Below are 24449 nucleotides of genomic sequence, written 5' to 3' on the forward strand. Positions count from 1 at the left end.
GCCGTTTGACGGGCTTACAGTCTAATCGGGGGAGACAGGCAGACAAGAACAATGGCAATAAATAGAGTCAAGGGGAAGAACATCTCGTAAAAACAATGGCAACTAAATAGAATCAAGGCAATGTACATTTCATTAACAAAATAAATAGGGTAATGAAAATATATACAGTTGAGCGGACGAGTGCAGTGCTGAGGGGGTGGGAAGTTAGACGAGGAGGAGCAGAGGGAAATGGGGGGAAAAGAGGGTTTAGCTGCAGAGAGGTGAAGGGGGGCGGTAGAGGGAGTAGAGGGAGAAGGAGAGCTCAGTCTGGGAAGGCCTCTTGGAGGAGGTGAGTTTTAAGTAGGGTTTTGAAGAGGGGAAGAGAATTAATTTGGCGGAGGTGAGGAGGGAGGGCATTCCAGGACCGTGGGAGGACATGGCCTGGGGGTCGACGGTGGGATAGGCGAGACCGAGGGACGGTGAGGAGGTGGGCGGCAGAGGAACGGAGGGTGCGGGGTGGGGAGTAGAAAGAAGGGAGGAGAGGTAGGAAGGGGCAAGGTGATGGAGAGCCTTGAAGCCTAGAGTGAGGAGTTTTTGTTTGGAACGGAGGTTGATAGGCAACCACTGGAGGTGTTTAAGAAAGGAAGTGACACGCCCAGAGCGTTTCTGCAGGAAGATGAGCCGGGCACCGGAGTGAAGAATAGACCGGAGTGGGGCGAGAGAGGAGGAAGGGAGATCAGAGAGAAGGCTGACACAGTAGTCTAGCCGGGATATAACGAGAGCCCGTAGCAGTAAGGTAGCCGTTTGGGTGGAGAGAAAAGGGCGGATCTTGGCGATATTGTAAAGGAGAAACCGGCAGGTCTCGGTAACGGATAGGATGTGTGGGGTGAACGAGAGAGACGAGTCAAAGATGACACCGAGGTTGCGGGCCCGAGAGACGGGAAGGATGGTCGTGCCATCCACAGTGATAGGGAAGTCTGAGAGAGGACCGGGCTTGGAAGGGAAGATGAGGAGCTCAGTCTTGCTCATGTTGAGTTTTAGGTGGTGGGCCGACATCCAGGTGGAGACATCCTGGAGGCAGGAGGATATGCAAGCCTGAAGGGAGGGGGAGAGGACAGGGGCAGAGATGTAAATAGACAGTATTAGACAGCCGGGCTCAGACTTCAGTTAATGCACCCCTGATCTTGATGTAACTACTCAATCCCGTGTTCAACAAATGGCACTGAACAGACCTACCTCAGAGATGGGGCACACCAGCCATTCAGAATGAAAGAAGCACAAACATCTAATTAAAAACTATTAAAAATGTAAAGAGAAATAGCTTTTAAATATATTTTTTAAGTTAGGCAATGGGAGAGGTGGAGAAAGGTGTGAGCAAGAGAAGCAACGTGGCCTAGTGGAAAGAGCATAGGCCTGGGAGTCAGAGGACCTGGGTTCTAACTAATCCCAACACCTCCACTTGTTTACTGGGTATCATAGGCAAGTCACTGAACTTCACTCTGTGCCTCAGTTACTTCATCTGTAAAATGGGGATTAAGTCTGTGAGCCCCATGTGGGACACGGCCTGTGTCTAACTTGATTAAGACTATATTGTCTGTACCAAACTTATGGGGAAATACAGATATCGATCTGATGCATTTTAGTCCTTCATCAGAACCGCAGAATTAAGTGTATGAGTCCTGCGTAAAATGACTGTGTAATATGCAAACTTCATACTCACTCGTTTTTATATGCACGAACACTGCCCCTTGCTCCCCAAAACATTAAATGGTGGATTTGAAAGGAAGACTGCTGGAAAAGATGCTCACCCCTTCCAGATTTACAAACAAGATTTCTGCATTTGCACCCCACAAGACCTATACCCTACACTCTCCTCAGCTCAAAGGGGAGTGGAAGTATAAAGACCTGAGCTGATTCAGCCTACAGAATTTTTGATAAGCATTCTTATCCTTCAGAGAGCTCTCTAAGTCTGAGCCAGAGCTCCCTTTCCACCTTCCATGTCAAAAAAAAAAAAGCTATTACAGGATGGTAGGACAACTAATCCAGGAGAGGCCGTGTAACCTAGTGGAAAGAGCACAGGCCTGGTAGTCAGAGGATCTCTCCCAGGCAAAATATACCAGACCACAGGACTTCCCATATTCAGTGTCTGTGCCTTGAAGGACTCCCACAGTTAGGGGGTGGGAGGCAGAGGAGGGGCGCATGGAAGAGATTGAGAATGAGCGGCCAGAGAGATAGGAACGGATCCAGGAGAGGACAATGTAGATGAGCCAAGGTTAGAGAGTGTTTCCAAGAGAAGGGAGTGGTCCATGGAATTGAAGGCAGCTGAGAGGTCGAGGAGGATTAAGATGGAGTAAAGATTATTGGATTTGGCAAGAAGGAGGTTATTGTTGACCTTAGGGCAATTTCTGTGAAATAAAGGGGACAGAAGCCAGATTGGAACAAGTCGGGGAGAGGAAGTGGAAACAGTGGGTGTAGACAACTCGTTTTGAGAGTTTGGAAAGTAATAGCAGGAAGAAAATGAGGTGGTAACTGGAGGGTACCAGAGGGTCAAGGGATGTTTTGTGGGAATAGACGGTACGTGGGCATGTTTGAAAGCAGTGTGAAAGAAACCACTGGACAATGAGCAGTTGATGACAGGGAAGGAAAAAAGCTAAAGGCCAAGCATTTGGCAAGGTGTGAGGGGATGGGTATCAGGCACAGGTGGAGAAGGGAGATTTTGAGTGGGGGGCAGCAGGAAATTTGTCGGGAAAGATGGGAGTGTTGAGATGGGGCAGGAGGCAGATGAGAGCAGGAAGGAGCAGAGGAGTTTTTAGGGAGACCGCACCTGATTGTGGTGCTGAGAGAGTGGCTTCACCCTTTGCGTCCTGCTCACAGGAGGACTCTGCAGCTGCTTCCATCATTCCAGGATGGGACCTCTCACCCTTTGGGAGGATAAGCCATACTAATAATAATAGTTAAGCGCTTACTATGTGCTAGGCACTGTACTAAGTGCTTGGGTGAAAACAAGCACATTGGGTTGGACAGAGTCTCTGTCCCTCACAATCTTAATCCCCATTTTACAGATGAGGGAACTGAGGCCCAGAAAGGTGAAGTGACTTGCCCAAGGCCACACAGCTGACAAGTGACAGAGCTGGGATTAGAACCCATGACCTTCTGACTTTCCAGCCGCATCTATCTCACCCCCACCCAGTGTTCCCAAGGAGGAGATTCATGGGGAATGAGGTGGAGATTTGCAATAGTGGAAGTAGTTTTATTTATTGAGGACCTATTAAATGTTGTGTACTATATTAAGGACTTGGGAGAACAGAAACACAAGACATGTTTCAGAGGGCCTGGATTCTAATCCTACCCCTTGTCTGCTGTGTCACCTTGGGCAAGTCACTTAACTTTTCTGTTGGGTTCTAATCCCCGCTCCACCCCTTGTCTGCTGGGTCACCTTGGGCAAGTCACTTAGTTTCTCTGTGCCTGTTAACTCATCTGTACAGTGGCGATTAAGACTTTGAGTCCCATGTGGGACATGGACTTTGTCCAATCTGATTATTTTGTATCTATCCCAACACTTAGCGGCTTAATGTGTCTAGCGGTATAATGAGCACTTAACAAGTACCATTAAAAAAAGAGTTTACAATCCGGTTGGGGAGTGTCTTTGCCATTGCAGGTCAACTGCATTCTTCTTTCTGATGACTTCAATGTTCAAATAAAGACTTGGCAGTTATTAACATCTCCTCCAAGAGGTCCTCCCTGATTAGATCTCTTTTCCCCAACACCATCTCCCTTCTGCATCATGTATGCACTGGGATCCGTTACCCTTTGGGCTTTTGGTATTCTTCTCATCCCCACAGCACTTATGTACATATCTGTAAATCATTTGCTTATATTAGTATCTATCTCCCCCTTTAGACTGTAAGCTCATTGTCGGCAGGGAATATGTCTACCAACTGTGTTATATTGTACTCTCCCAAGTGCCTTGTGGAATGTTTTGCACACAGTAAGTGCTCAAGTACCCACAGTTAACACTGTCATAAATCTAGTCGTGTCCCAGAAGACAGGTGGTGGCAAATGGCTGCTGTAAGATCTAACAACTGCCACCACTGGTTAATATCATGCAATATTATGCATTTATGATTTATTTCAATAGCTCTTTATTAGGCCTAGTAAATAATATAACTGGTTAAATTGAGGTAACCTCTTAAGAGCCAAGAGTAGGCATTCAATTAAAACTTGTTGATTGGAGTTAAAGTTGATTGAACAGTGGCAAATGAGCAGCATTGTTCAGGTCTTAAGTACTTTAATTGTATTTACCAATAAACATGTCTATCATAATTTGCTAATAGTCAACGATCTCATAAAATTGATCTTTCATTTATAGGAGGTGAAGACTAAAGATTTCCTTGACCATCAGAAGGATAAAGTTAGTTTGACTTTGGCTCGTCTAGCTCGTCATGTGGAGGTGGAAAAGCAACAGAAAGAAGAGAAAAACAAAGCTTTCAGGGTAAGGCGAATAAAGTACTTCAGTTCCTATTTTTTATTGAAGAATCCTTTGGCTCTTTTATCCACTTTTGAAAACTCAACTCAAAATGCTGAACATAATTACAAGTCAAACAGAATTTAATCAAATAGATTGATTATGAGTTTTCAGCTTTTTGCTTTCACTTACAGTGAGAACCAGAGGATAAAAGGAGGAATGAGAGGAGTCCTCCCCACTATCGGCAGCCCAGAGTAGTACTCCGTTCTTTCTCCGGTGGTGTTCCACATCTTTCATGTTAGCTGAAAAGTGCTTCCTTGTTTTCCATTGAAAAAAGGGAAAATTCCTTGCCCCGGCTCCCATCCTGACTTGCTGTTTTGGATTGTTTCTGCTCTAGAATTGTTACTGGAGATGTTTGCTAAAATGTTTCCGGTAAAACATATGGTGCAGAAGAGTGAAAAAAAGTATCTCTGTACTGTTTGCCCTTCACTTTGAGGAAGGTCCTGGTTCAAAACTGGAACGAATAGTAACAGATCTGTTTATGAACAGGTACTCATACATGAATCTTGTAAGAGATCTTAATTAGTGATGGAGGGAGGGGGGTGTGGAGCAGCAGCCACTCTGCTTCTCCCCAAATTTCCCAGTTGGTCACTGAACTATCCTGAAACATTCTGGCTGCTTTTCCCCAACAATTTAAATGCCACATGGATTTAAACTTTATGGTTTAACTTAATTTGTTGTGTTCACCATAACAAACAGCTCTTTTTTTGTCTGTTTAATTCTCTAACGAGAGTAAATGATATCATGTTTCCTCTGAAATGAAAACTGGCCCTTTACTCTTGGGTTCACCGTATTGTTGGTGAACCCAAGGAAAATGAAACCATGTCCACTCAGATGTCCTTTCCCTTTGGCCTGATCCTATCTTCCCCGTGATTATTTTTGAACTCCGGGGCTCATGCCAAAAACACAACAACAACAACAACAAAAACCAACAACAAAGAATGGAATGGAGGATTAAAAAAGCACCAGAGGCAAAACGTCTTCACTGAAAATCAAAGTTGCCATTTTCGTCACCTTGAAAAATCCCATATTAGCTGCTCTAGGTTGTTGGTTAATTTTACATGTCTTACAGTTCCTTTCAAAGTTCTTCTGTTGAAGAAATTTTGTTGAGATGGAAAAAATCATTTAGATCCATCTTGGTTGAAGCTATATTAAATTGGGAGAATATCAAGTGTTGTGTAACTTTTCTCACTTTTCTACTACGATATTCTAAGCATACTTAATGAGCTTTAACTAAAAAGCTGAAAATGATACACAAATGCTAGATCAATCTATCAATCATTTATTGAGTGCTTAGTGTGCAGAGCACTGTATTAATCACTTGGGAGAGTGCAGTGTAATAAAATTACAGAGTTGGTAGACACATTCCTGCCTATGACAAACTTACAGTTTGGAAGCTGCATTTAGAGGTAGATCCCATTATTAGTAATTGCTCACAACTTCAGGAGAGCAAAATAGGGGCATTCGACATGGGAAAACTTTTTTACAATTTTTGCTTTAGAAGTTTCTCTAGTAAAGATAGCCAATCGATCATTTTGCATTTGCGTGCTTACTATATGCCAAACACTGTACTATGTGCTTGGGGAGAATATGATACAGTAGAGCTGGTAGACACTATCCCTGCCCACAAGGAGTTTACAGTCTAGTGGGAGAGACAGACATTGAGATGTATTACAGATATTCATTCATTCATTCAATAGTATTTATTGAGCGCTTACTATGTGCAGAGCACTGTACTAAGCGCTTGGGATGAACAAGTCGGCAACAGATAGAGAGTCCCTGACGTTTGACGGGCTTACAGTCTAATCGGGGGAGACGGACAGACAAGAACAATGGCACTAAACAGCGTCGAGGGGAAGAACATCTCGTAAAAACCGATGGCAACTAAATAGAATCAAGGCGATGTACAATTCATTAACAAAATAAATAGGGTAACGAAAATATATACAGTTGAGCGGACGAGTACAGTGCTGTGGGGATGGGAAGGGAGAGGTGGAGGAGCAGAGGGAAAAGGGGAAAATGAGGCTTTAGCTGCGGAGAGGTAAAGGGATGGCAGAGGGAGTAGAGGGGGAAGAGGAGCTCAGTCTGGGAACGCCTCTTGGAGGAGGTGATTTTTAAGTAAGGTTTTGAAGAGGGAAAGAGAATCAGTTTGGCGGAGGTGAGGAGGGAGGGCGTTCCAGGACCGCGGGAGGACGTGACCCAGGGGTCGACGGCGGGATAGGCGAGACCAAGGGATGGCGAGGAGGTGGGCGGCAGAGGAGCGGAGCGTGCGGGGTGGGCGGTAGAAAGAGAGAAGGGAGGAGAGGTAGGAAGGGGCAAGGTGATGGAGAGCCTTGAAGCCTAGAGTGAGGAGTTTTTGTTTGGAGCGGAGGTCGATAGGCAACCACTGGAGTTGTTTAAGAAGGGGAGTGACATGCCCAGATCGTTTCTGCAGGAAGATGAGCCGGGCAGCGGAGTGAAGAATAGACCGGAGCGGGGCGAGAGAGGAGGAAGGGAGGTCAGAGAGAAGGCTGACACAGTAGTCTAGCCGGGATATAACGAGAGCCCGTAATAGTAAGGGGAAATGGATATGTACAAAAGTGCTGCGGGACTGAGGAAGGAGTGAAGGTCAAGTACTAAAGGGGTACAGACCCAAGTGCACAGACAAATAGGGGAAAAAACCTAGGGCAGGGCTGCTAATAATATTTTACTACCTCTTCACGTATATTTCCTCATAAATAAACCTGCAGCAGCTTTGGCATTACCAACCCCAAGATCATCATGGGATGAAAGGGCCAGGCCAAATCTGCCCTACACAGATTTGCCTTGATTCTTTTTTGTGAATCAATGGTATTTATTGAGCGCTTACCTTGTGCAGAGCACTATTCTGAGGACTTGGGAAAAAAATAACAGAATTAGAAAAAACAAAAAAAAGTTGTTTGAATCATTTCTCAAGCATTTCCTTTGTAGAGAAGCAACCTCAATGTTACAGAGAAAGAACTGATACAATGTGATGTTCATAATTGGCCTCATCAAAAGTCCTGGGGAAAAAAACCCCATATCTACTAAAAAAAATATTTCTACTCCAGAATAGATCTCTGAGAGATTAAAAAGTTGAAGATAAGTTCTAATTTACAAGGTTAAGAAGAATTTTATTTTTCCCATATTTTTCCAACACCTATTAAAGTCATATTTAATATACTACATACATGACTTCAATTCGTGTTTATATTCAAGAATGACCAGGCAGGGTGTTATCTATATTTTACCCTTCTATGCTGATGATTTTCTTTGACTTAGAAACTTTCAGTATATGCAAGGCTATTTTGAGAATATAAAGTTTGAGTAGCTGAGGTTTTGGTTTTTGTCTTTGAAAGGAATTTAGCACAGCAGTATGCATTTGAGTGCAGTTGAATAATCTTTGTGTTCAGAGATGCTTTTTTAAAAGCGTAATTTGGTTGGGAGATCATAATTTCCTGTTAATGTTTATGTTCTCTCTAGGAAAAAGTAGATTCTCAGTATGCTCATGGACTACAAGAATTGGAGTTCATTCGTGGACGTACAGACACAGAAGCAGCAAGACTTTGTGTGGACCAGTGGCTAAAAATGCCAGGTAAGTCAAAGGAAAGAGAGAAAGTTAAGAAATACTGAGTTAAATACAATTTTTTTGTTGAAAAAATTATGTAGAAGAACCATATAAAAAGCACTGTTGTAGGCTTTTCCCCTATTTGTCTTCATCCTTGGATCTGTACCCCTTTAGCATAAAAATACGAGTCATAAGGCAGCATACTCTAGCATGATTATGTTTCTATTTAAAAGTCTCCTTTCGAACAATGACAGTATACAGTCCATGTAAAGAGTTCAAAAACTTTGCCCTTTGAAAAGCATGTAAAGTTTCTATGTTATGCTTTAAAATGCTAGGATTTTAGGGCTTTCAAAACAATATGAAAAATTCAATTTTTATAACATTTCTGTGAGCATAATCTATAGGCTTGGACAAATCTGAACAATCAAAAGTCATTTTCAGTAATTTTTTACCCAGGGGGATAACCTGCAAAATACGTTTTGTTGTAGGAAGTAGTTATGTTCTAGTAGTCTGGGTGCTTTAAAGCATTTTCATTACTTGGATTGTATTATTTTCCTTTGGTATTCATCATTAGGCAAAGATAGAGTTTAAATGTGCCATAAGAGGAATTGAATTTCAAGCCACGCTAAGGACCTACAGATTATTTGCTGTTAAACTCCATCTGTATGGGTAGCTTGTGTAGGAAGAAGCTGTCAATCTTTTCAGCAGCCTACATAAAGTATATTTAGTGATGTATTCACATGATGAGTATCCGTGGCTCAGTGGAAGGAGCCCGGGCTTGGGAGTCAAAGGACATGAGTTCGAATCCCCGCTCGGCCATTTGTCAGCTGTGTGACTGTGGGCAAGTCACTTCACTTCTCTGTGCCTCAGTGACCTCATCTGTAAAATGGAGATTAACTGTGAGCCTCATGTGGGACAACCTGATGACCCTGTATCTCCCCCAGCGCTTAGAACAGTGCTCTGCACATAGTAAGCGCTTAACAAATACCAACATTAGGGAAGCAGCATGGCTTAGTGGAAAGAGCCTGGGCTTCGGAGTCAGAGGTCATGAGTTCGACTCCCTCCTCTGCCACTTGTCAGCTGTGTGACTGTGGGCAAGACACTTAACTTCTCTGTGCCTCAGTTACCTCATCTGTAAAATGGGGATTAACTGTGAGCCTCACGTGGGACAACCTGATTACCCTGTATCTGCCCCAGCGCTTAGAACAGTGCTCTGCACATAGTAAGTGCTTAACAAGTACAAATACATTATTAATAATGTGCACAACATGTAACCCATTCACTGGTTTAGAAGCAAAAGGCAATAAGTAGTGGTAGAGAACTTCTGTCCTGTTGTCTATACACGTAAAATATGAGATTTTGATTGTTTTCTCTAGCTTGGACTCTTTGTGCCATCACACCTCTGATTTGACCCAAGCGATGCCTCTTCTGTCATTATGTTGAGGCCACATTTATTGACATTCAAATCAGACAGTCCCTAGGGAGTTGCCAAAGCACTGTATGCCCAAGACAAAAAAGTCATATAATTAAAAAAAAATCCCTGAAGAAACAGAAAAACCCCAAAATTTGAAAACATAATAAAGATCCTACAAAAGTATAGATCATTTAAATAGTGGTATTTATTGAGCATTTACTTTGTACAGAGCACTGTAGTAAGCACTTGGGAGAGTATAAAGTATCAGAATTGGTAGACACGTTACCTGTCCCCAAGGACCTTACAAATCTAGTATTCATTCATTCATTCAATAGTATTTATTGAGCGCTTACTATGTACAGAGCACTGTACTAAGCGCTTGAAATGTACAAATAGGGAACAGATAGAGACAGTCCCTGCCCATTGACGGACTTACAGTCTAATCGGGGGAGACAGACAAAAACAATAGCAATAAGTAGTTGTGTCATTATACGTGTTTTCTTGACACGTTTTGGCTAGAGAGTTAAGGGGGGGGTCTCATCCTGGAACACAAGCCTGTTTGGATACAGTGTGCGACGTTTGAAGAAGTAGTGTGAGAGCATGCAAATGTGAGCAAAATAAGAAATAGGGAAAACTGTGTTGGCTTTTGCAAGAATGTGCCCCCTGTGATATAGGACATGGGAAGCAATTTATATCTTCCATTCCTCAGTTGCTTGATAGTTTTAAATATCAGATTCTTAAACCTTTGTGTAAGTAATAGTAATAATAATAATAATAATGGTATTTGTTACCATTTGTAAAACCCTTAATATATACACCAAGTACCATACCAAGTGTTGGACTAGATATCAGATAATCATGTCAGACTCAGTCTCTGTCCCACTTAGGGCTCACAGTGTCAGGGGGAATGGCTATATTCAGTTTTGTTTCATATCATTTCTTTTAAGAACATCAATTTTTTTCCCCTTTTTTGTGTGGCTTACATTTTAGTATGAGGTTGATTTGCGAGATACTTTTTATGAGGATGGTATCTTTGGTACTGTCTCTTGAGTATCTACTTTTTTTGTGAAAGATTTTGTCCAAGCAGATGCATTTGACTAAGGGCAAGATCAATGTTACCTTTTTTTTCTATAACACCTAATGCTCTTTTGAAATTTGGATAGTGTTAATAACATATCAAAAATATTTTCAAAACAATTTGAATTTGAGCTGGTAATAGCATTTAATTTAAAATTGTTTTTTTTACCATAGGACTCAAACCGGGCGTAGTAAATTCTGGAAGAAAAAGTGCATTCCGAAGAACAGGGCAAACACCCCTGGCCAGTAGACCAATGTCATGCCCCATAATGCACTGTAACAAGAAGTTTGACAATGGACATCTTCTGTTAGGTCACTTGAAAAGGTAAGTTTGACAATGAACCTGTCCCAATCTTTCTTATGCTATTACCCATTGTTAGGGTCCCCTTCACCCATCCATTTCTCAAATTCACCCTCATTTTAATAAAAAATAAAAGTGATGGTATTTCTTTATTAAGAAAGGATGAGCCATAGTTACATCTTCATCTCCAAAGACAGGTGAGAGGAGAGAACGGGTGAGGCATTCTCAGTAAAGGCTATGGAGAAAAGGAGGGATGAGGCAGAGAAGTGGCCTAGCCTAGCAGCATGAAGCTTGCAAGTGTGAGAATCCGGAGACCTGGGTTCTAATTCTGGCTCTGTCACTTGCCTGCTGTGTGACCTAGGGTAAATCTCTTAACTTTTCTGTGCCACAGTTTCCTCTTCTGTAAAATGAAGAGTAAATATCTGTTCTTTTTGCCCCTTAGACTTTGAGCCCCATATGGGACAGTGGCTGTGTCTAACCGTATTGTATCTATCAGCAGTTAGTATGATCTTTGGCGTATAATAAAGGCTTAGCTAATGCCATAGTTATTATTATTAAAAAGAAGGGCAGGGAGGCAGAGAGGGAAAAGAGCCAAACAACTGTATGGGACTCTTACAGCATATGTGTTTCAATCTATCCTGCTATGCCACTCAGAACTCTGCTTAGAGATGCACCACTCCTAAGTCCACACGAACTAAACCGTTTGGTTTACCTTAGAGGGTGGGTTTTTATTATGATAAGCATCTTTGCTTTGTAGGTTTGATCACTCTCCATGTGACCCAACAATTACACTGCATGGATCTCCCACCAATTCCTTTGTTTGTGTGATGTGTTTTAAAAGATTTACCACCCAACAGCAATACAGTGATCACCTTCTGTCTAAGGTAAGGGCAGACATTCTTTTTGTTTGGCGCCAAGTGAAGAAGGTGGGTTACTTTTTGATTATTTCAATTGCTCTTTCAAAAGCTTTCAAAAAGTTGTAAATTTTCACCAGGTATAAAAAATAAGTTGTAAGTTTCCAACTAAAATGCCTAGATACCATGGTGATGGTAGTAATAGCATGTATTGAATGTTTACTGGGTACAGCGCACTCTACTAAACGTTTGGGATGTACAAAATGAACAAGTGACATATTCCCTGCCCACCATCAATCAGTGGTATTTACTTAGCACTTACTCTGTTCAGAGCATTGTAATAAGTGCTTGTGAAAATACAGTACAACAGATTTGGTAGACATATGTTCTCTTCCCACAAGGAGCTTATAGTCTAGAAGGGAGACAGGCATTAATATACATTACACATAGGAGAAATGGGAGAGTATAAGGACACTTACGTAAGTGGTAGGGGGCCAGGGTGAGTATTGAAGTGCACAAAGAGATTTTACCCTAATTTTAGACGATAGATATTAAATAAATATGGATATATGGGAAGCAGCATGGCCTAGAAGTCAGAGGACCTGGGTACTAGTCATGCCTCTGCCAGTTGTGTGCAGTGTGATCATAGGCAAGTCACTTCCCTGTGCCTCAGTTTCCTCCTCTGTAAAATAAGGTTTCAGTACTTGTTCTCCCCCCTACTTAAACTCGGAGCCCCATGTGGGTCAGAGACTCACATTAACTTGTTTGTATCCCAGTGCTTAGAACAGTGCTAAGCACAGTAAGCATTTAACAAATATAATAATTCAAAACTTGTAAGTGTTTGAAATTTCATTTGTTATGCTCCTGCTGATACTATCCAAGAGCGCAAATCTTAGCAGTTGACCAAATAATACACTTTATTCATCACTAAGGAAGCTATCCATCTGGCTCTGAAAAACTATCATAGCATTTTTGAAGACTGCAGGTCGCTCCATCCTCATTTCAGCTAAAAGAGGGATTCCTATGGTGATGGCTACCACTTTACTACTTTGTTTTTTGCCCTAGCTTTTGAGGATGTCATTATTGCGGTCAAACTCTGAGTCTGAAGATTTCCCTGAGGAAATTTACCTGGAAGAAGGGGGCTTGATGCTTAAACCACCACCCAGGTGGTTTCTGAAAAGGTCATATGTGTCCTTTTAAGTACCGAGGACTGAGTTATTTGCAGTCAGTGCAGGGTGTGAGCTGGCAACCTTAAGAAAACTGAGTTTAGGTACTAGCCATTCACATAGCCGAAGGTTTTCATCCGCCACAGGAAACAGTGATCAGATTATAGCTACACTCCACCTACCAGCCATCTCATACCGTGTGCCTCTATGCCTCTAGCATGTGTGCCTCTAGCACGGGGAGACCTGGTTCATTCATTCATTCAGTAATATTTATTGAGCGCTTACTATGTGCAGAGCACTGTACTAAGCACTTGGAATGTACAATTCAGCAACAGTTAGAGACAGTCCCTGCCCAGTGATGGGCTCACAGTCTAAATGATGAGACACCTGATGAGAGAGTGTGATTGGTTCTTCGCCAGTCATCCCCACTGCTGCGAAAATAATTTCTAGTGCAGGACAGTCCCTTCTCTTAACAACAGTGTCTGAGATAACCTGAGTGGCAAGGAGCCAGAAAAAAATATTGCATATTCATGGTCATAGTGTGCAAGAAATTCTTTCTCAAAGACACATTTCTGGATGCAGTCTGGTTGTCGGCAGTGTCTCCTTGGAACTATATCACAATTCTTAACATTCATCAATATCCCGTGGTGCAAACAGAGAATTGGAAGACAGAACTAGGAAAGGCCAGCATGGCTCTGGGGAGATTGAAGGACTAATATTGGGCAAGAACAGCATGTCATACTTCTTAGTAAGTTGAAGGTCTTTGACTTGTTTGAATAACAACTAGGGTAAAGTCCCCGGACAAGCTCAGTGCATCTGTCACTTTGCATCTACTGTTCCAACTTCATAGGACAAGGACTTCAGTGGCCCAAGAGAGTTTATTTTCAACCTAATCTGCACTCCATTTCTATAAAATTCCCCACTCTTCCCCATTTACCAGTCCTCAATTGAAACAGAAATGGGTATGAGAACCGTGACTGACTTCTGCATGGTGTAGTGGTTAGAGCAGGGGGCCTGGGAATCAGAAGGTCATGGGTTCTTACCCCAGCTCTGCCACTTCACTGTGCCTGTTTCCTCATCTTAAAATGCATTCAATCGTATTTATTGGACACTTACTATGTGCAGAGCACTGTACTAAGCACTTGAAGAGTACAGTTCGACAACAGAGACAATCCCTACCCAACAATGGGCTCACAGTCTATAATGAGGATTGAGACTGCAAGTCCCATGTGGGACAGGGACTGTGTCCAACCTGATTTGCCTGTATCCAGCCCAGTGCTTACGACAGTGCCTGGCAAATAGTAAGCGCTTAACAAATATCATAATTGTTATTGCTCCATTTCATCAGCAAAAATAATGGGTTGATTGGAAGATGAGAATGGGGAACAATCTGTAGAGTTCATTAATCCCTCAGTGTTTGACCTTTTTTTTGGTAAATGTTCTCTAAGAATATAGCCCTTTTAGCTTCTTTTTTTCTGAATTTTGTTTTTGTTTTTAAAATGGAATTGAAGTTTTCATTAAGAAAAGGCACAGTTAAGTGAAAATGTCACTCTTACTTTATGACTCCCATTTGTTTTTATGGGCAGAGGTGCTAGTTTTTGTTTCTCTTGGAAGAAGTTGTTATCAATATTCCTCCCCCTCTGCCATTAGTGTCAGAAGAGGGTCCCTGGCATTTGCCCTGAGTTTTGTGTAACTTTCTAATTCCAGCAAAATCCTACTGTCAGTCACAGGAGGTCACTAGAGAGCTGCACACAGTCCAACAGGTCTCCCAAGAATTGAATGTAGCTTGTGATCTGGTCTTGGGTAAGAGGGAATGAACATTTCAAGCAAGGATCTTATTTGGCATCCAATTAATTCTCAAGGATCCGTATTCCAAGGTTAAAGTTCACTTTCTCCTTTCCCACATTTAGTGTCTGTTCATAGATATCAAGTTGCCAGTTTCTATTCTGTTCCCTTGAAAATATTTGCTCACGTACCTGAGTCATTCTCCCACTCCCCTGCCAATTCCTGGCCCCTCCTCTAAAGCAGAACCTTCAGGCCTGTGGTCCCCACACAGTTGACTGAAGCCTCTCTCTGTTGTCATTGTTGACACAATGTTGTCATTGTGTCTGGGCAGCTCACAAAGTAATATGGATCATTTCATTCTCATCAGTTTGTGTCGTAATCCAAAACACAAGAAATATTTTTCATTTGATAGAAAGATGTCACAGAAGCAGCCTTTTCCTTCCCTTCCCAACTCATTGTGCTGTCAATCCTCCCACTGCCAGTGTGCTTCTGTGGCATTTTTACTTAAAGTGCAGAGTAGAAATGATGAGAAGGCGATTATGACGGCAAGCTAGTTTACAAAGGAAGTACAAACTCATCTTGGCCTACTTTTTTCCAACTGATTTTAAGAGGAAAGTAGAATGTGATGTGATTTCAACACGGTCAGAAACATTCTAACTTTTAAAGTGTGTAGGGAATCATTCCCAACAACAGCAACTTCTCTTACCTTCTTCCCTATTGTCTTTGTCGGGACAAACATGAGTGCAAGCTCTGTAGTCTTCTATACTTTGCAGAGAGTGCCAACACGTGTCTTCCTGTGATGCTTCTGGTTTTCCAGAGTGAAGACGAGCCTGCTTGGACCTAGATCAAGTAGACACATTCCTCTCTACTTAGACCACAAAGCAGTTTTTACAAAATGGAAACTTTGACTCTCTCCACCCAGGTTTCTATGTGCTCTTGTATCTAAAGTTAGTACAAAATGTTCTTCAGTACATTCCAAGCACATGAAGCAACAGCATGGCCTAGTGGAAAGAGCACAGTTCTGGAGCTCAAAGCACTTGAGTTCTAATCCCAGCTTTGGGTATTGATCTGCTGTGTGACCTTGGGCAAGTCACAGTTTCTCTGTGTGTCGGTTTTCTCATCTCTGAAGTGGGAAATCAGTATCTTTATTCCCTCCTACTGTCCGTGGGGCAGGGGCTCTGTCCAACCTGATTAGTTTTGTATCTACCCCAGTGCTTAGTACAATGCTTGACACAGTGGGCACTTAAGCATCATCATTATTTTTATTATTATTGTTGTTAGGTGACTTTTCTCTCATATGCTAAATGTTCTGGGAAAGTAGAATTTCCTTGGAATAAATTGTCTCCTATCAGTTCATAGTCAATTTCCCTGGAATTAATTGTCTCCTATCAGTTCATAGTCTTAAACAAAATGTGATCTGTTTGCGTAGAGAAAATCAGTAGTGGTGTTGATATTTAAAAAACTCAAAGAGTTTTTTGTGTCCTATGCTTATTTGGCTGAATCAGGCTTGGCTGCTATTAAGCTGCCTGGCTTTTTCATGTGTAAATGGGGATGAACTGGGAAGGAACACTGTCAACAATCAGGTCTGTCTGTCCCAGTATCTGCTGTCCCTGCCAAAGCTGAAAAATGCGGATGAGGTGGTTGATTTGGAAAGCACTGTTCTTCGATAAATTCAGCCTGGTGAAAAAATAATTATGATTTTTGAGAACAAGTTTGCAAGTTCCTTTCAAGAAAGCGTACAGTTAGAATGGGCTGGGAGTTCACCCCTTTACCTCAAAAAAAAAAAAAAGGAAAAAGCTGATTGAAAATCATTGTCGTATTTATTGAGCACTTACTGTGCACAGAGCACTGCACTTGGGAGAGTACAATATAACACTTTAACAGAGTTGGTAGACACGTTCCTTGCCCACAGCAAGTTTCCAGTGGTGGCTCTGCACACTTACTTCCAGTTTAAATATTAAGATAGCCAGCACAATCCTCCAGAAAAATAACTGTGATATGTCACAATTCCTTGGCAGGGTGTTATTAGGTTTCACTCTGTCGTATTATCGATAAAATCAATGACGTAACTGCCGAAGTATTTTCAAAAGCCACATTTGACTGGAAATGGGAAATGTATATGCACTTGAACAGCTCGCCTAGGTTCTAGTTTACTAGGTAATATTTCCCAAATGGAAGAATTTGTTTTAACTGGTGTTTGCTGAATGAGATCTTTAAAGGGGCTTCTTCCTGGTGCTGAGGGCTCTGGTGCTCTCTTTCTGACACCTTGCCATTTGAAATTGCTGCTGGAACGGGGACTTTGAGTGAGTCAGGGTAATACAGTAGTCCAGGGCTCTGGCAGCCTTCCCATCTGCCTGGTAACAGCAGTGTGCATTTCAAAGATCCATTTCACCGAGCAGCAACCCTTTTCAAATGCCGCTGTCAGGCAAGCAGGCAGAAAAAAGGGAGCAGAAGGGCTGCAGGAATAGGGGTCATAGTTTTCTCAAGTCAAAATGTCATTATTCAAGTGTGTTAGTAAAAGTATTTCGATCTCTATCTTATCTTTTAGGTGGCTGCAGCCGATGGACACAAAAGCAATCTTCCTCCCCAACTTATTCAGTGCTTCGCATGTCCGAATTGCTTTCTTCTTTTCAGCATCAGGGATGAGTGCTTGCAGCATATGTCTGGGAAGAATCATTTCCTTCAGACATTTAAACTGAGTGGTATGTTAACACTGGTTTTTCTAAGCTACCTTCTGGTAGTTTAGTAGTTCTCAATTCAGATTTTTTCACAGACCCATTATGTTTCCTAGATTACGTGTATCCTAACTTCATCCCAAATAGCCCTCTGCTTATGCTCAAGAACAGAATCCTAGACCCAAGGTGGTCCTTTGGCTAACTTTGAGAAAAGGTCTAGTGAGGGAAATGCAATTTTAACTCTTATTGGTTGTAACTGAAGAACCAATTCCATGCATCTGTGGGAGCACCCTCCTTGTGAAGGGAGCTTCTTTCTCTGCAGACCCTTTTTTTTTTTTTTCGGGCCGGGGGAGGTTTTCTGACCCTTAAGGACATCAGTTCAGTTGTCTAAATGTAGGCCAACACTACTGTTCAGTGTTAGATGATGACAACCCTATCACCTAAACAACATATATGCTTCTTTTTATTGAGTTCAATGTTGGGGGAGGGAGAAAGGTTGTAACACTCATTCCTGCCCAACCCAGCTATTAAATTTGTGTCTTTTTTTTCTTTTGTCCAATTCTGTTTTCCAGATAACAAAGAAATGGCACAACCTATACCTTTTCCATCTTACGCAAAAAAACTTTTAATATCTTTCTGCAAAGATGTCATATTTCAAGTGAAATGTATGGCCTGTCACCAGAGATTACACTCCCACATGGAACTAACAGCTCATTTCAGGTTTGTACATCTGCGGCCTAAGATAAAGGGATCGATTCTTTAATAATGGAATGTACTGTCAAAAGTTGTAGAGTTTGATATCAAACTCTGCCAAATTCATTGTTGTTTTTCTACTCTTAGTGAGGTGTGATAAAGTCAGTTCTTCTATAATTTCACATGTAAAAACTCATTCCTGAAAACTTGCTCGTAGTACTCGCACCTTGACTAAAAAATTGTGATATTTGTTAAGCGCTTACTATATGCAAAGCACTGTTCTAAGCGCTGGAGGATACAGAGTGATCAGTTGTCCCACGTCGGGCTCACAGTTTTAATCCCCATTTAACAGATGAAGTAACTGAGGCACAGAGAAGTTAAATGACTTCCCCAAGGTCACACAGCTGACTAGCGGCGGAGCCAAGATTAGAATCCGTGACCTCTGACTCCCAAGCCCACGCTCTTTGCACTGAGCCACGCTGCTTCTCTAATGCTACAAACAACTAATGCTACGGACATGTGCCAAACTGCTTCTTTGGATGCCACATCCCTCTGTGCCCATATGGATGCATGTTGTGAGAAGAACGTTCTTTAATCCCTCAAAAGCATTCTGTCAGTGAGAATGAGAGACTGAGAAAGTGAGATCACATGTCCTATAATAATGCTATTTACTAAACGCTTATTATGTGGCAAACTCTGTGCTAGGTATAAGATGATCAAATCGAACAAAGTACTGGTCTAAGAAGGAGGGAGAGCAGTTATTATCCTTATTTTAGAGAGGAGAAGACTAAAGCACACAGAAGTTAAGGTACTTGCCTAAGGTGCCCCACCAGGAAAGAGGCAGAGCCTGGATTTAGAATTTAGGTCTCCTAATTCCCAATCAATTATATTTGAACACTGTCCTGTCCTTTATTTCCATTGAACCACACTGCCTGGGACTTTGCTGCAATCTTTCTTGGTCTGAAGGAAATAGAAGCCTAGGAAACTGGGTTCCCTCTGTGCTAACAGGCTCGAAACAATGTTTAATACCAGTGTGTTTCTTTGTAATGTTTGGGCCTACATCTCAGTTAAAATTATACTAGAGTATTTGTTGTTTCGCCCTTCCACATTTTACCTCCACATATATTAGCGGTAACAGATGTGCCTTTTCTCTAGAATGTTTTATTCTTTTTGATAATAAACTAGTCTTTTTTCATAAGCCAAAGGCTTAAAAAATTAGATAGTCGTCTCTGAAGTCCCAACCAGAACAAACAGGCCTAACCTGTGACCTCAAGCTGTCAGGAAGGGTGCTCTGAAAGGGAATGGGTTCCCAAAGGAGGCTCTGGTTCCTCTGCCCTGGCCTGTAGAAGCAGGTGAGATTGCCTGTACTAGACTGTTAAAGATAGTTGCACTTCAAGGAAGAGAACCAGCTGGTGCCCAAAGTTGATTTTAGTGTCTGATTCTGGAAGGGTGGCATGACAGCAGTGATCGTAAGGGTTTATGTTTTGGAATATTAGCTCCTCATCCTACGCCCTGAAAAAATAACACTACAATTACAGAATTCATAGTTGGGGAAGAATTAAGATAAGCAGGCCTGCCAAGCTTGTGCTCCCGGGTCCGAACAGCTTCCAAGTGATTCAGTGTTAATATCAAGTGTCCTGCAGTCTTATGCGTGTAACTTCTCCGGGTTTAGCCATTTGGGAATATTGCTCTGCTGCTCTCTCTTAGCTGTTGTTAGCTGTCCCCTATAGCGCTAATGGTTTTGTAGGTTAGAATCTCTCTCCTGGGCAGTAGATGACCTGTCTGTATCTGTCTTTTGCCCAAAACCTCATTGTTAGTCCCCTCTGTGGAGGATCCTGGAAATACTTTTGAATTCCAAAAGTGGGGCTTTGTATTTATATCCTCCAGCAATGCAGATTTAAGAGCAGTGGAAAAGTGGCGTGGTTAACCTTTTTTCATGATTCTACTCATTAACAACATTTTTATGAAATTTAAAGTTAAGACTGGCTAATCATTTCTGTTTCTTGAGCACTATTTTGAAGACTGTTTAAAATTTCCTACTTACTCATTCGCCACAGATTATAGCCTTTGAAAAGGCACAGGGCAGCAGTATCACTCCCTTGAAGTTACAGAATTTTCTTCTTGAAAGAGCTTAAAAATTTTCCTGTGTAATATCTCCAATATCTGAACATTCTTTTGAAGTAGGGACTGTCTTCATTGTGAGCGTAATTGTAGTAGTAATGGCTTTATTATGTACCCACTGTGTGTGACGCACTGTTAACTACTTACGATTTGGGAGTAGAATAAATGTGTGAGATGAAAGATAGGAGTCTCGATGACCCTAAGATTGCATCTGCCTGGGAAGGGAGGAGAGTGATGTTATCTCCTGGACTTGGGAAAGCTCAGAAGAGGAGTGGATTTATGAAGGAAGATGGGGAATTTTATTGTAGACATGTAGAATTTGAAGGGCCTTTGAGACATCCAAGTAGAGTTGCTGGAGACAGAGCAAGTACAGGCCTCCTGGAGCTAACAGGCCAGAAAGCCACCTTTTTAAGGGCTTTTTAGCCCAAATTGAAACTGTCCTGCTCAGAGACCTGGAATGAGAGAGGCTGGGATCCCAGGTCAGGGAGCCGTAAGGACTATATCCCCCATGGTGTGTGTTTCTTGTCCGTTTTTTTTTATCCCCAGATGAAGGAATTGAGAGCAGCGATGCTGAAACACTTGCCCCCTTAAGCTGTGCCAGTGGGCATCTATACAAGAAATTCCCTGCCCTAGATATCCTACATTGTGTATTTGTGCTGTTCATGAGTCATATTGCCCTGATTGGGCCTACCTTAGCCTTCCCAGGCTGGTTCTGGGTGTCTGAGACTAGTTGTCCAGCAGGCTGTCCAGCAGGTAGCTCCATTTTGAAACACCTATAGTTTCCACCCTTTAAGTTCTTACCTTTCCCTTCGAGATCCCTCCCCGACACCCAGGCCCTTCTCAGAGCAAATCCCAGACACAAAAGCCAATTTCCAGCCACATAGCCAAAAACATCTTTAAAGGGATCATTGTTTGGCACGTCACCAAGGTCACGAAGGTGGGGAAAGTAGTGGGACTAGAGTCCTTATCTTCTAACTCTTATGTTTTTCAGCACTCAGGTGATGATGCCAAGTAGTTAGTGTTTTCTTTGTTTGATCTTGGAAAGTCATTTTGTGATTTTTTTCCTTTGTTTTTTTTCTATGCTTTTAACTTATTGCCAGAAGGAAAATGACCATATATGGAAGTTGCCAGTGAGGTCTTGGTTTTCCATTTCAACTTTTTTCTTCCTCAATTTCCTCGTTTATAAAATGGAGGGAAAATCTCTGTCAATCAGTCAATCAGTCATATTTATTGACTGCTTACTGTGTGCAGAGCACTGCAGTAAGTGCAGTATAACAATATTATAGACACATTCCTTGCCCACAATGAGTTTACAGTCTAGAATTAGCAAAGCATCATGGCATAGTGGATAGAGCATGGGCCTGGGAGTCAGAAGGTCCTGGGTTCAAATTCCAGCCCCTCCACTTGTCTGCTTTGTGACCTTGGGGAAGTCACCTCACTTCTCTGTGCCTGCTACCTCATCTATAAAATGGGGATTGAGACTGTGAGCCCCATGTGGGACAGGGATTGTGTCCAACCTAATTTGTTTGTATCCACCCCAGCTCTTAGAGTGTTTGACACATAAGTACTTAAATATTATGATTATTATTATTATCACAGTCTACATTCTTCCTCTTAGATTGTGAGCCCCGTGAGGGACAGAGACTGTCTATTTTAATAATGCTACTAATAACTGGTATTTATTAAGTGCTTAGAATGTGCCAAGCGTTGTACTAGGTACTGGGGAAGATAAATGATAATCAGGTCCCGCCTGGGGCTTACAAGCTAAGTAGGAGGGAGAATAGGTATTGAATCCCCATTCTGGAGATGAGGGAACTAAGGCCCAGAGAAGTAAAGTGACTTTCCCCAGGTCAGGCAGTAGACTGGTGGTGGAGCTAGAATTAGAACCCAAGACCTCTGGACTCCCAGGTCCGTGTTCGTTTTACTAGGCCTAGGCCACGCTACTACTCATATTCTGATGCTATTGCATCTACTCCAGCACTTGGGCATTAGGCATCTGGGTATCACTTAAGAAAGTTAATGAGTGGTGTTTATTGAGCATTTACAGTGTACAGAGCCTTGTTTTTGTTGTGGTTGTTGTTATTATTATTGTTGTTCTTCTAGTGATCCCAGGATAGTAGGAGTATCCTGACCAGAGTTCACCCGAACACCCCCAGGCCATCATGCATGCTCCTCATTTCATTTTGCATCTTCCCCACTTTAATGTTACCAGATAACTTTTTAGCTCTGAAATAACGAGTATGTCCAGAGAGCTTAAGAGGGTGCTGTTAGGTAGGGACTGCCCAGAAAGGTGCAGCCCAAGCATGGAGGGTTTGTGAACGTTGAGTGAAAGTGTATCTTTGTATCCCATACAGAGTCCGGTGCCGAAATGCCGGTCCCATTGCAGTAGCAGAGAAGAGTATCTCTCAAGTTGCGGAGAGATTCAAAGCAAGAGGCTACTGTCCAAATTGCAACCAGTTGTACGTGGATGAAGGCAGTACAAAACAGCACAAACAGAAATCAGGGCACAATGTCAAACTTATTTCCTCGATGGAAGAATCTGTTCTACTGTACTGCCACATCAATGAAAGCAACCACTCTCCCTCTGACTTGCACCTCCAAGTAGATCGTTCAAAATTTTCATCACTTAAGAGATTGATTCCCACCAAAGTCTCTTCTGAGGAACAGAAATGCAGTATCTCTCCAAAGAAGAAAAAGAATTTGGAAGGCAGGGTCAGCGATGGTGGAGCGTATGTCCAGCAGGAGAAGAAAAGGCCCACAAAAGCCTGGTTTTGTGAATGCCATCTAAAGTTTTTAACTGAAGACGCAGTAGAAAAGCACATTTTCTCTGCCAACACGATGTGTTACAAGTGTGTTGTGTGTGGGAAGTTTTCTGAGGATCCGGGTGTTATTCGCCTACACATGAGCCGATTCCATGGAGGAGCACACTTGAGCAATTTTCTCTTCTGGTGTCGAACGTGCAAGAAAGAGCTAAGCAACAGAGAGAGCATTATGACTCATGCCACCGAATTTCATAGTGGACATGGTTTTTTTTACGAGCACGAAGCTTTGGAAGATGACCCTTTGCCAACGTCTTCTGAGACTTTGGGGAATAATTTGGCCATCTCTCATCTCAACCAGCACCCAAGAGGTCCTCCCCATGGGAAATGGCAATGCAGGATCTGTGAAGATATGTTTGATTCCGAGGAGTTGGTTCAGCAGCACTGCAGGTCTCTAGAAAGCCATCGGTTTCATAGGTATAGCTGTGGACATTGTAAAAAATGTTTTCATAAGCTAGAAACACTATATCGCCATTGCCAAGACCAACATGGACAGGAAATAAGGATTAAATACTGCTGTGGGCTCTGTGACCTTAGCTTCGATTTGGAGGAAGAATTTTTGAATCATTATGAAGATCTCCATAACGCTGATTATGTGTTTGTGTCTGAACAAAGTAAAACTTCCATTAAAAATGAGGATGATTTCCTGCCTGTGGAAAAAAGGTTAACTTGTGGCTGCCGGGAAAGTTATGGGTGCAAAGTAAGCAAAAAGGAAGATCATAGTCGATGTCTTCAAGTCATGCTAGACAAGGGTCGTCTGTGGTTTCACTGCATGCTTTGTAAAGCAACAGCACAGAATGTCACAGATATGAAGGCCCATCTTCACAAAAGTCACAAGGAAGAGGAAGATAAAGAATGTTTTTTAGTGAAGTGTGGGATCTGCAGCAAAAGTTTCCACGATGCTGAAAGTGCACAGCAGCATTTTCACACCAAACACTGCTTTCTACAGAAACCTAGTTTAGACCATTTTGGATCTGAAAAAATGAATGTATTCAGGTTCACAGCCAATGATGCTCCAGGAGGCAAGAAATTGAAACAGTCAGCAACCAATCCCCAAATATCAGAAGCTCCTTCCAGTAAGCTATTAGATGTGGACATGGGACCAGAGGATGATAGAGACCATCAGAACATAGGTATGCATAGGTTGTAAGCATATGCAATTAGTTCTTATGTAATGAAGGCAAAAAGTGTCAGTCGGTTCAAAGAAGCTTTGGATATAGTAACGGATAAAAAGCTCATAATGCGGTATTGAAGAAAAAGCTAAGGCTGCTGGGAAGTAAACCCCTAATCTTGCGGATGCTGTCAGTTAAGCCACTGTTGGAGGCAGAATCCTGACCTCTCAGTCTAATCCAGAATAGTATGTAATATTTTTTTAATACTGTTTAATGTCCATATAAAGTTAATATTTATAAATGTGTTATATGATTCTTATTTTGTGTTTTACTTAATAAGATTGAAGGGGACAGCTGGGTCAA

The 24449-nt window shown here is 42.1% G+C and overlaps 1 protein-coding gene across 3 annotated transcripts in view; it reads left to right on the top strand.

Moving 5' to 3' along the window:
* ZNF451 (zinc finger protein 451) overlaps positions 1–24449 on the top strand; it is a 59199-nt gene that overhangs the window by 14880 nt on the left and 19870 nt on the right. For all 3 annotated transcript variants that reach the window (XM_029065353.2, XM_029065362.1, XM_029065370.2), the window contains 7 exons: positions 4349–4471; positions 7985–8096; positions 10735–10885; positions 11619–11745; positions 17215–17368; positions 17914–18061; positions 22510–24107. In XM_029065353.2, coding sequence (XP_028921186.1) covers positions 4349–4471; positions 7985–8096; positions 10735–10885; positions 11619–11745; positions 17215–17368; positions 17914–18061; positions 22510–24107 — 2413 coding nt within the window. The remainder of the gene's footprint in view (positions 1–4348; positions 4472–7984; positions 8097–10734; positions 10886–11618; positions 11746–17214; positions 17369–17913; positions 18062–22509; positions 24108–24449) is intronic.

The sequence above is a fragment of the Ornithorhynchus anatinus genome, chromosome 1 (assembly GCF_004115215.2).
Source record: "Ornithorhynchus anatinus isolate Pmale09 chromosome 1, mOrnAna1.pri.v4, whole genome shotgun sequence".
Taxonomy (NCBI): domain Eukaryota; kingdom Metazoa; phylum Chordata; class Mammalia; order Monotremata; family Ornithorhynchidae; genus Ornithorhynchus; species Ornithorhynchus anatinus.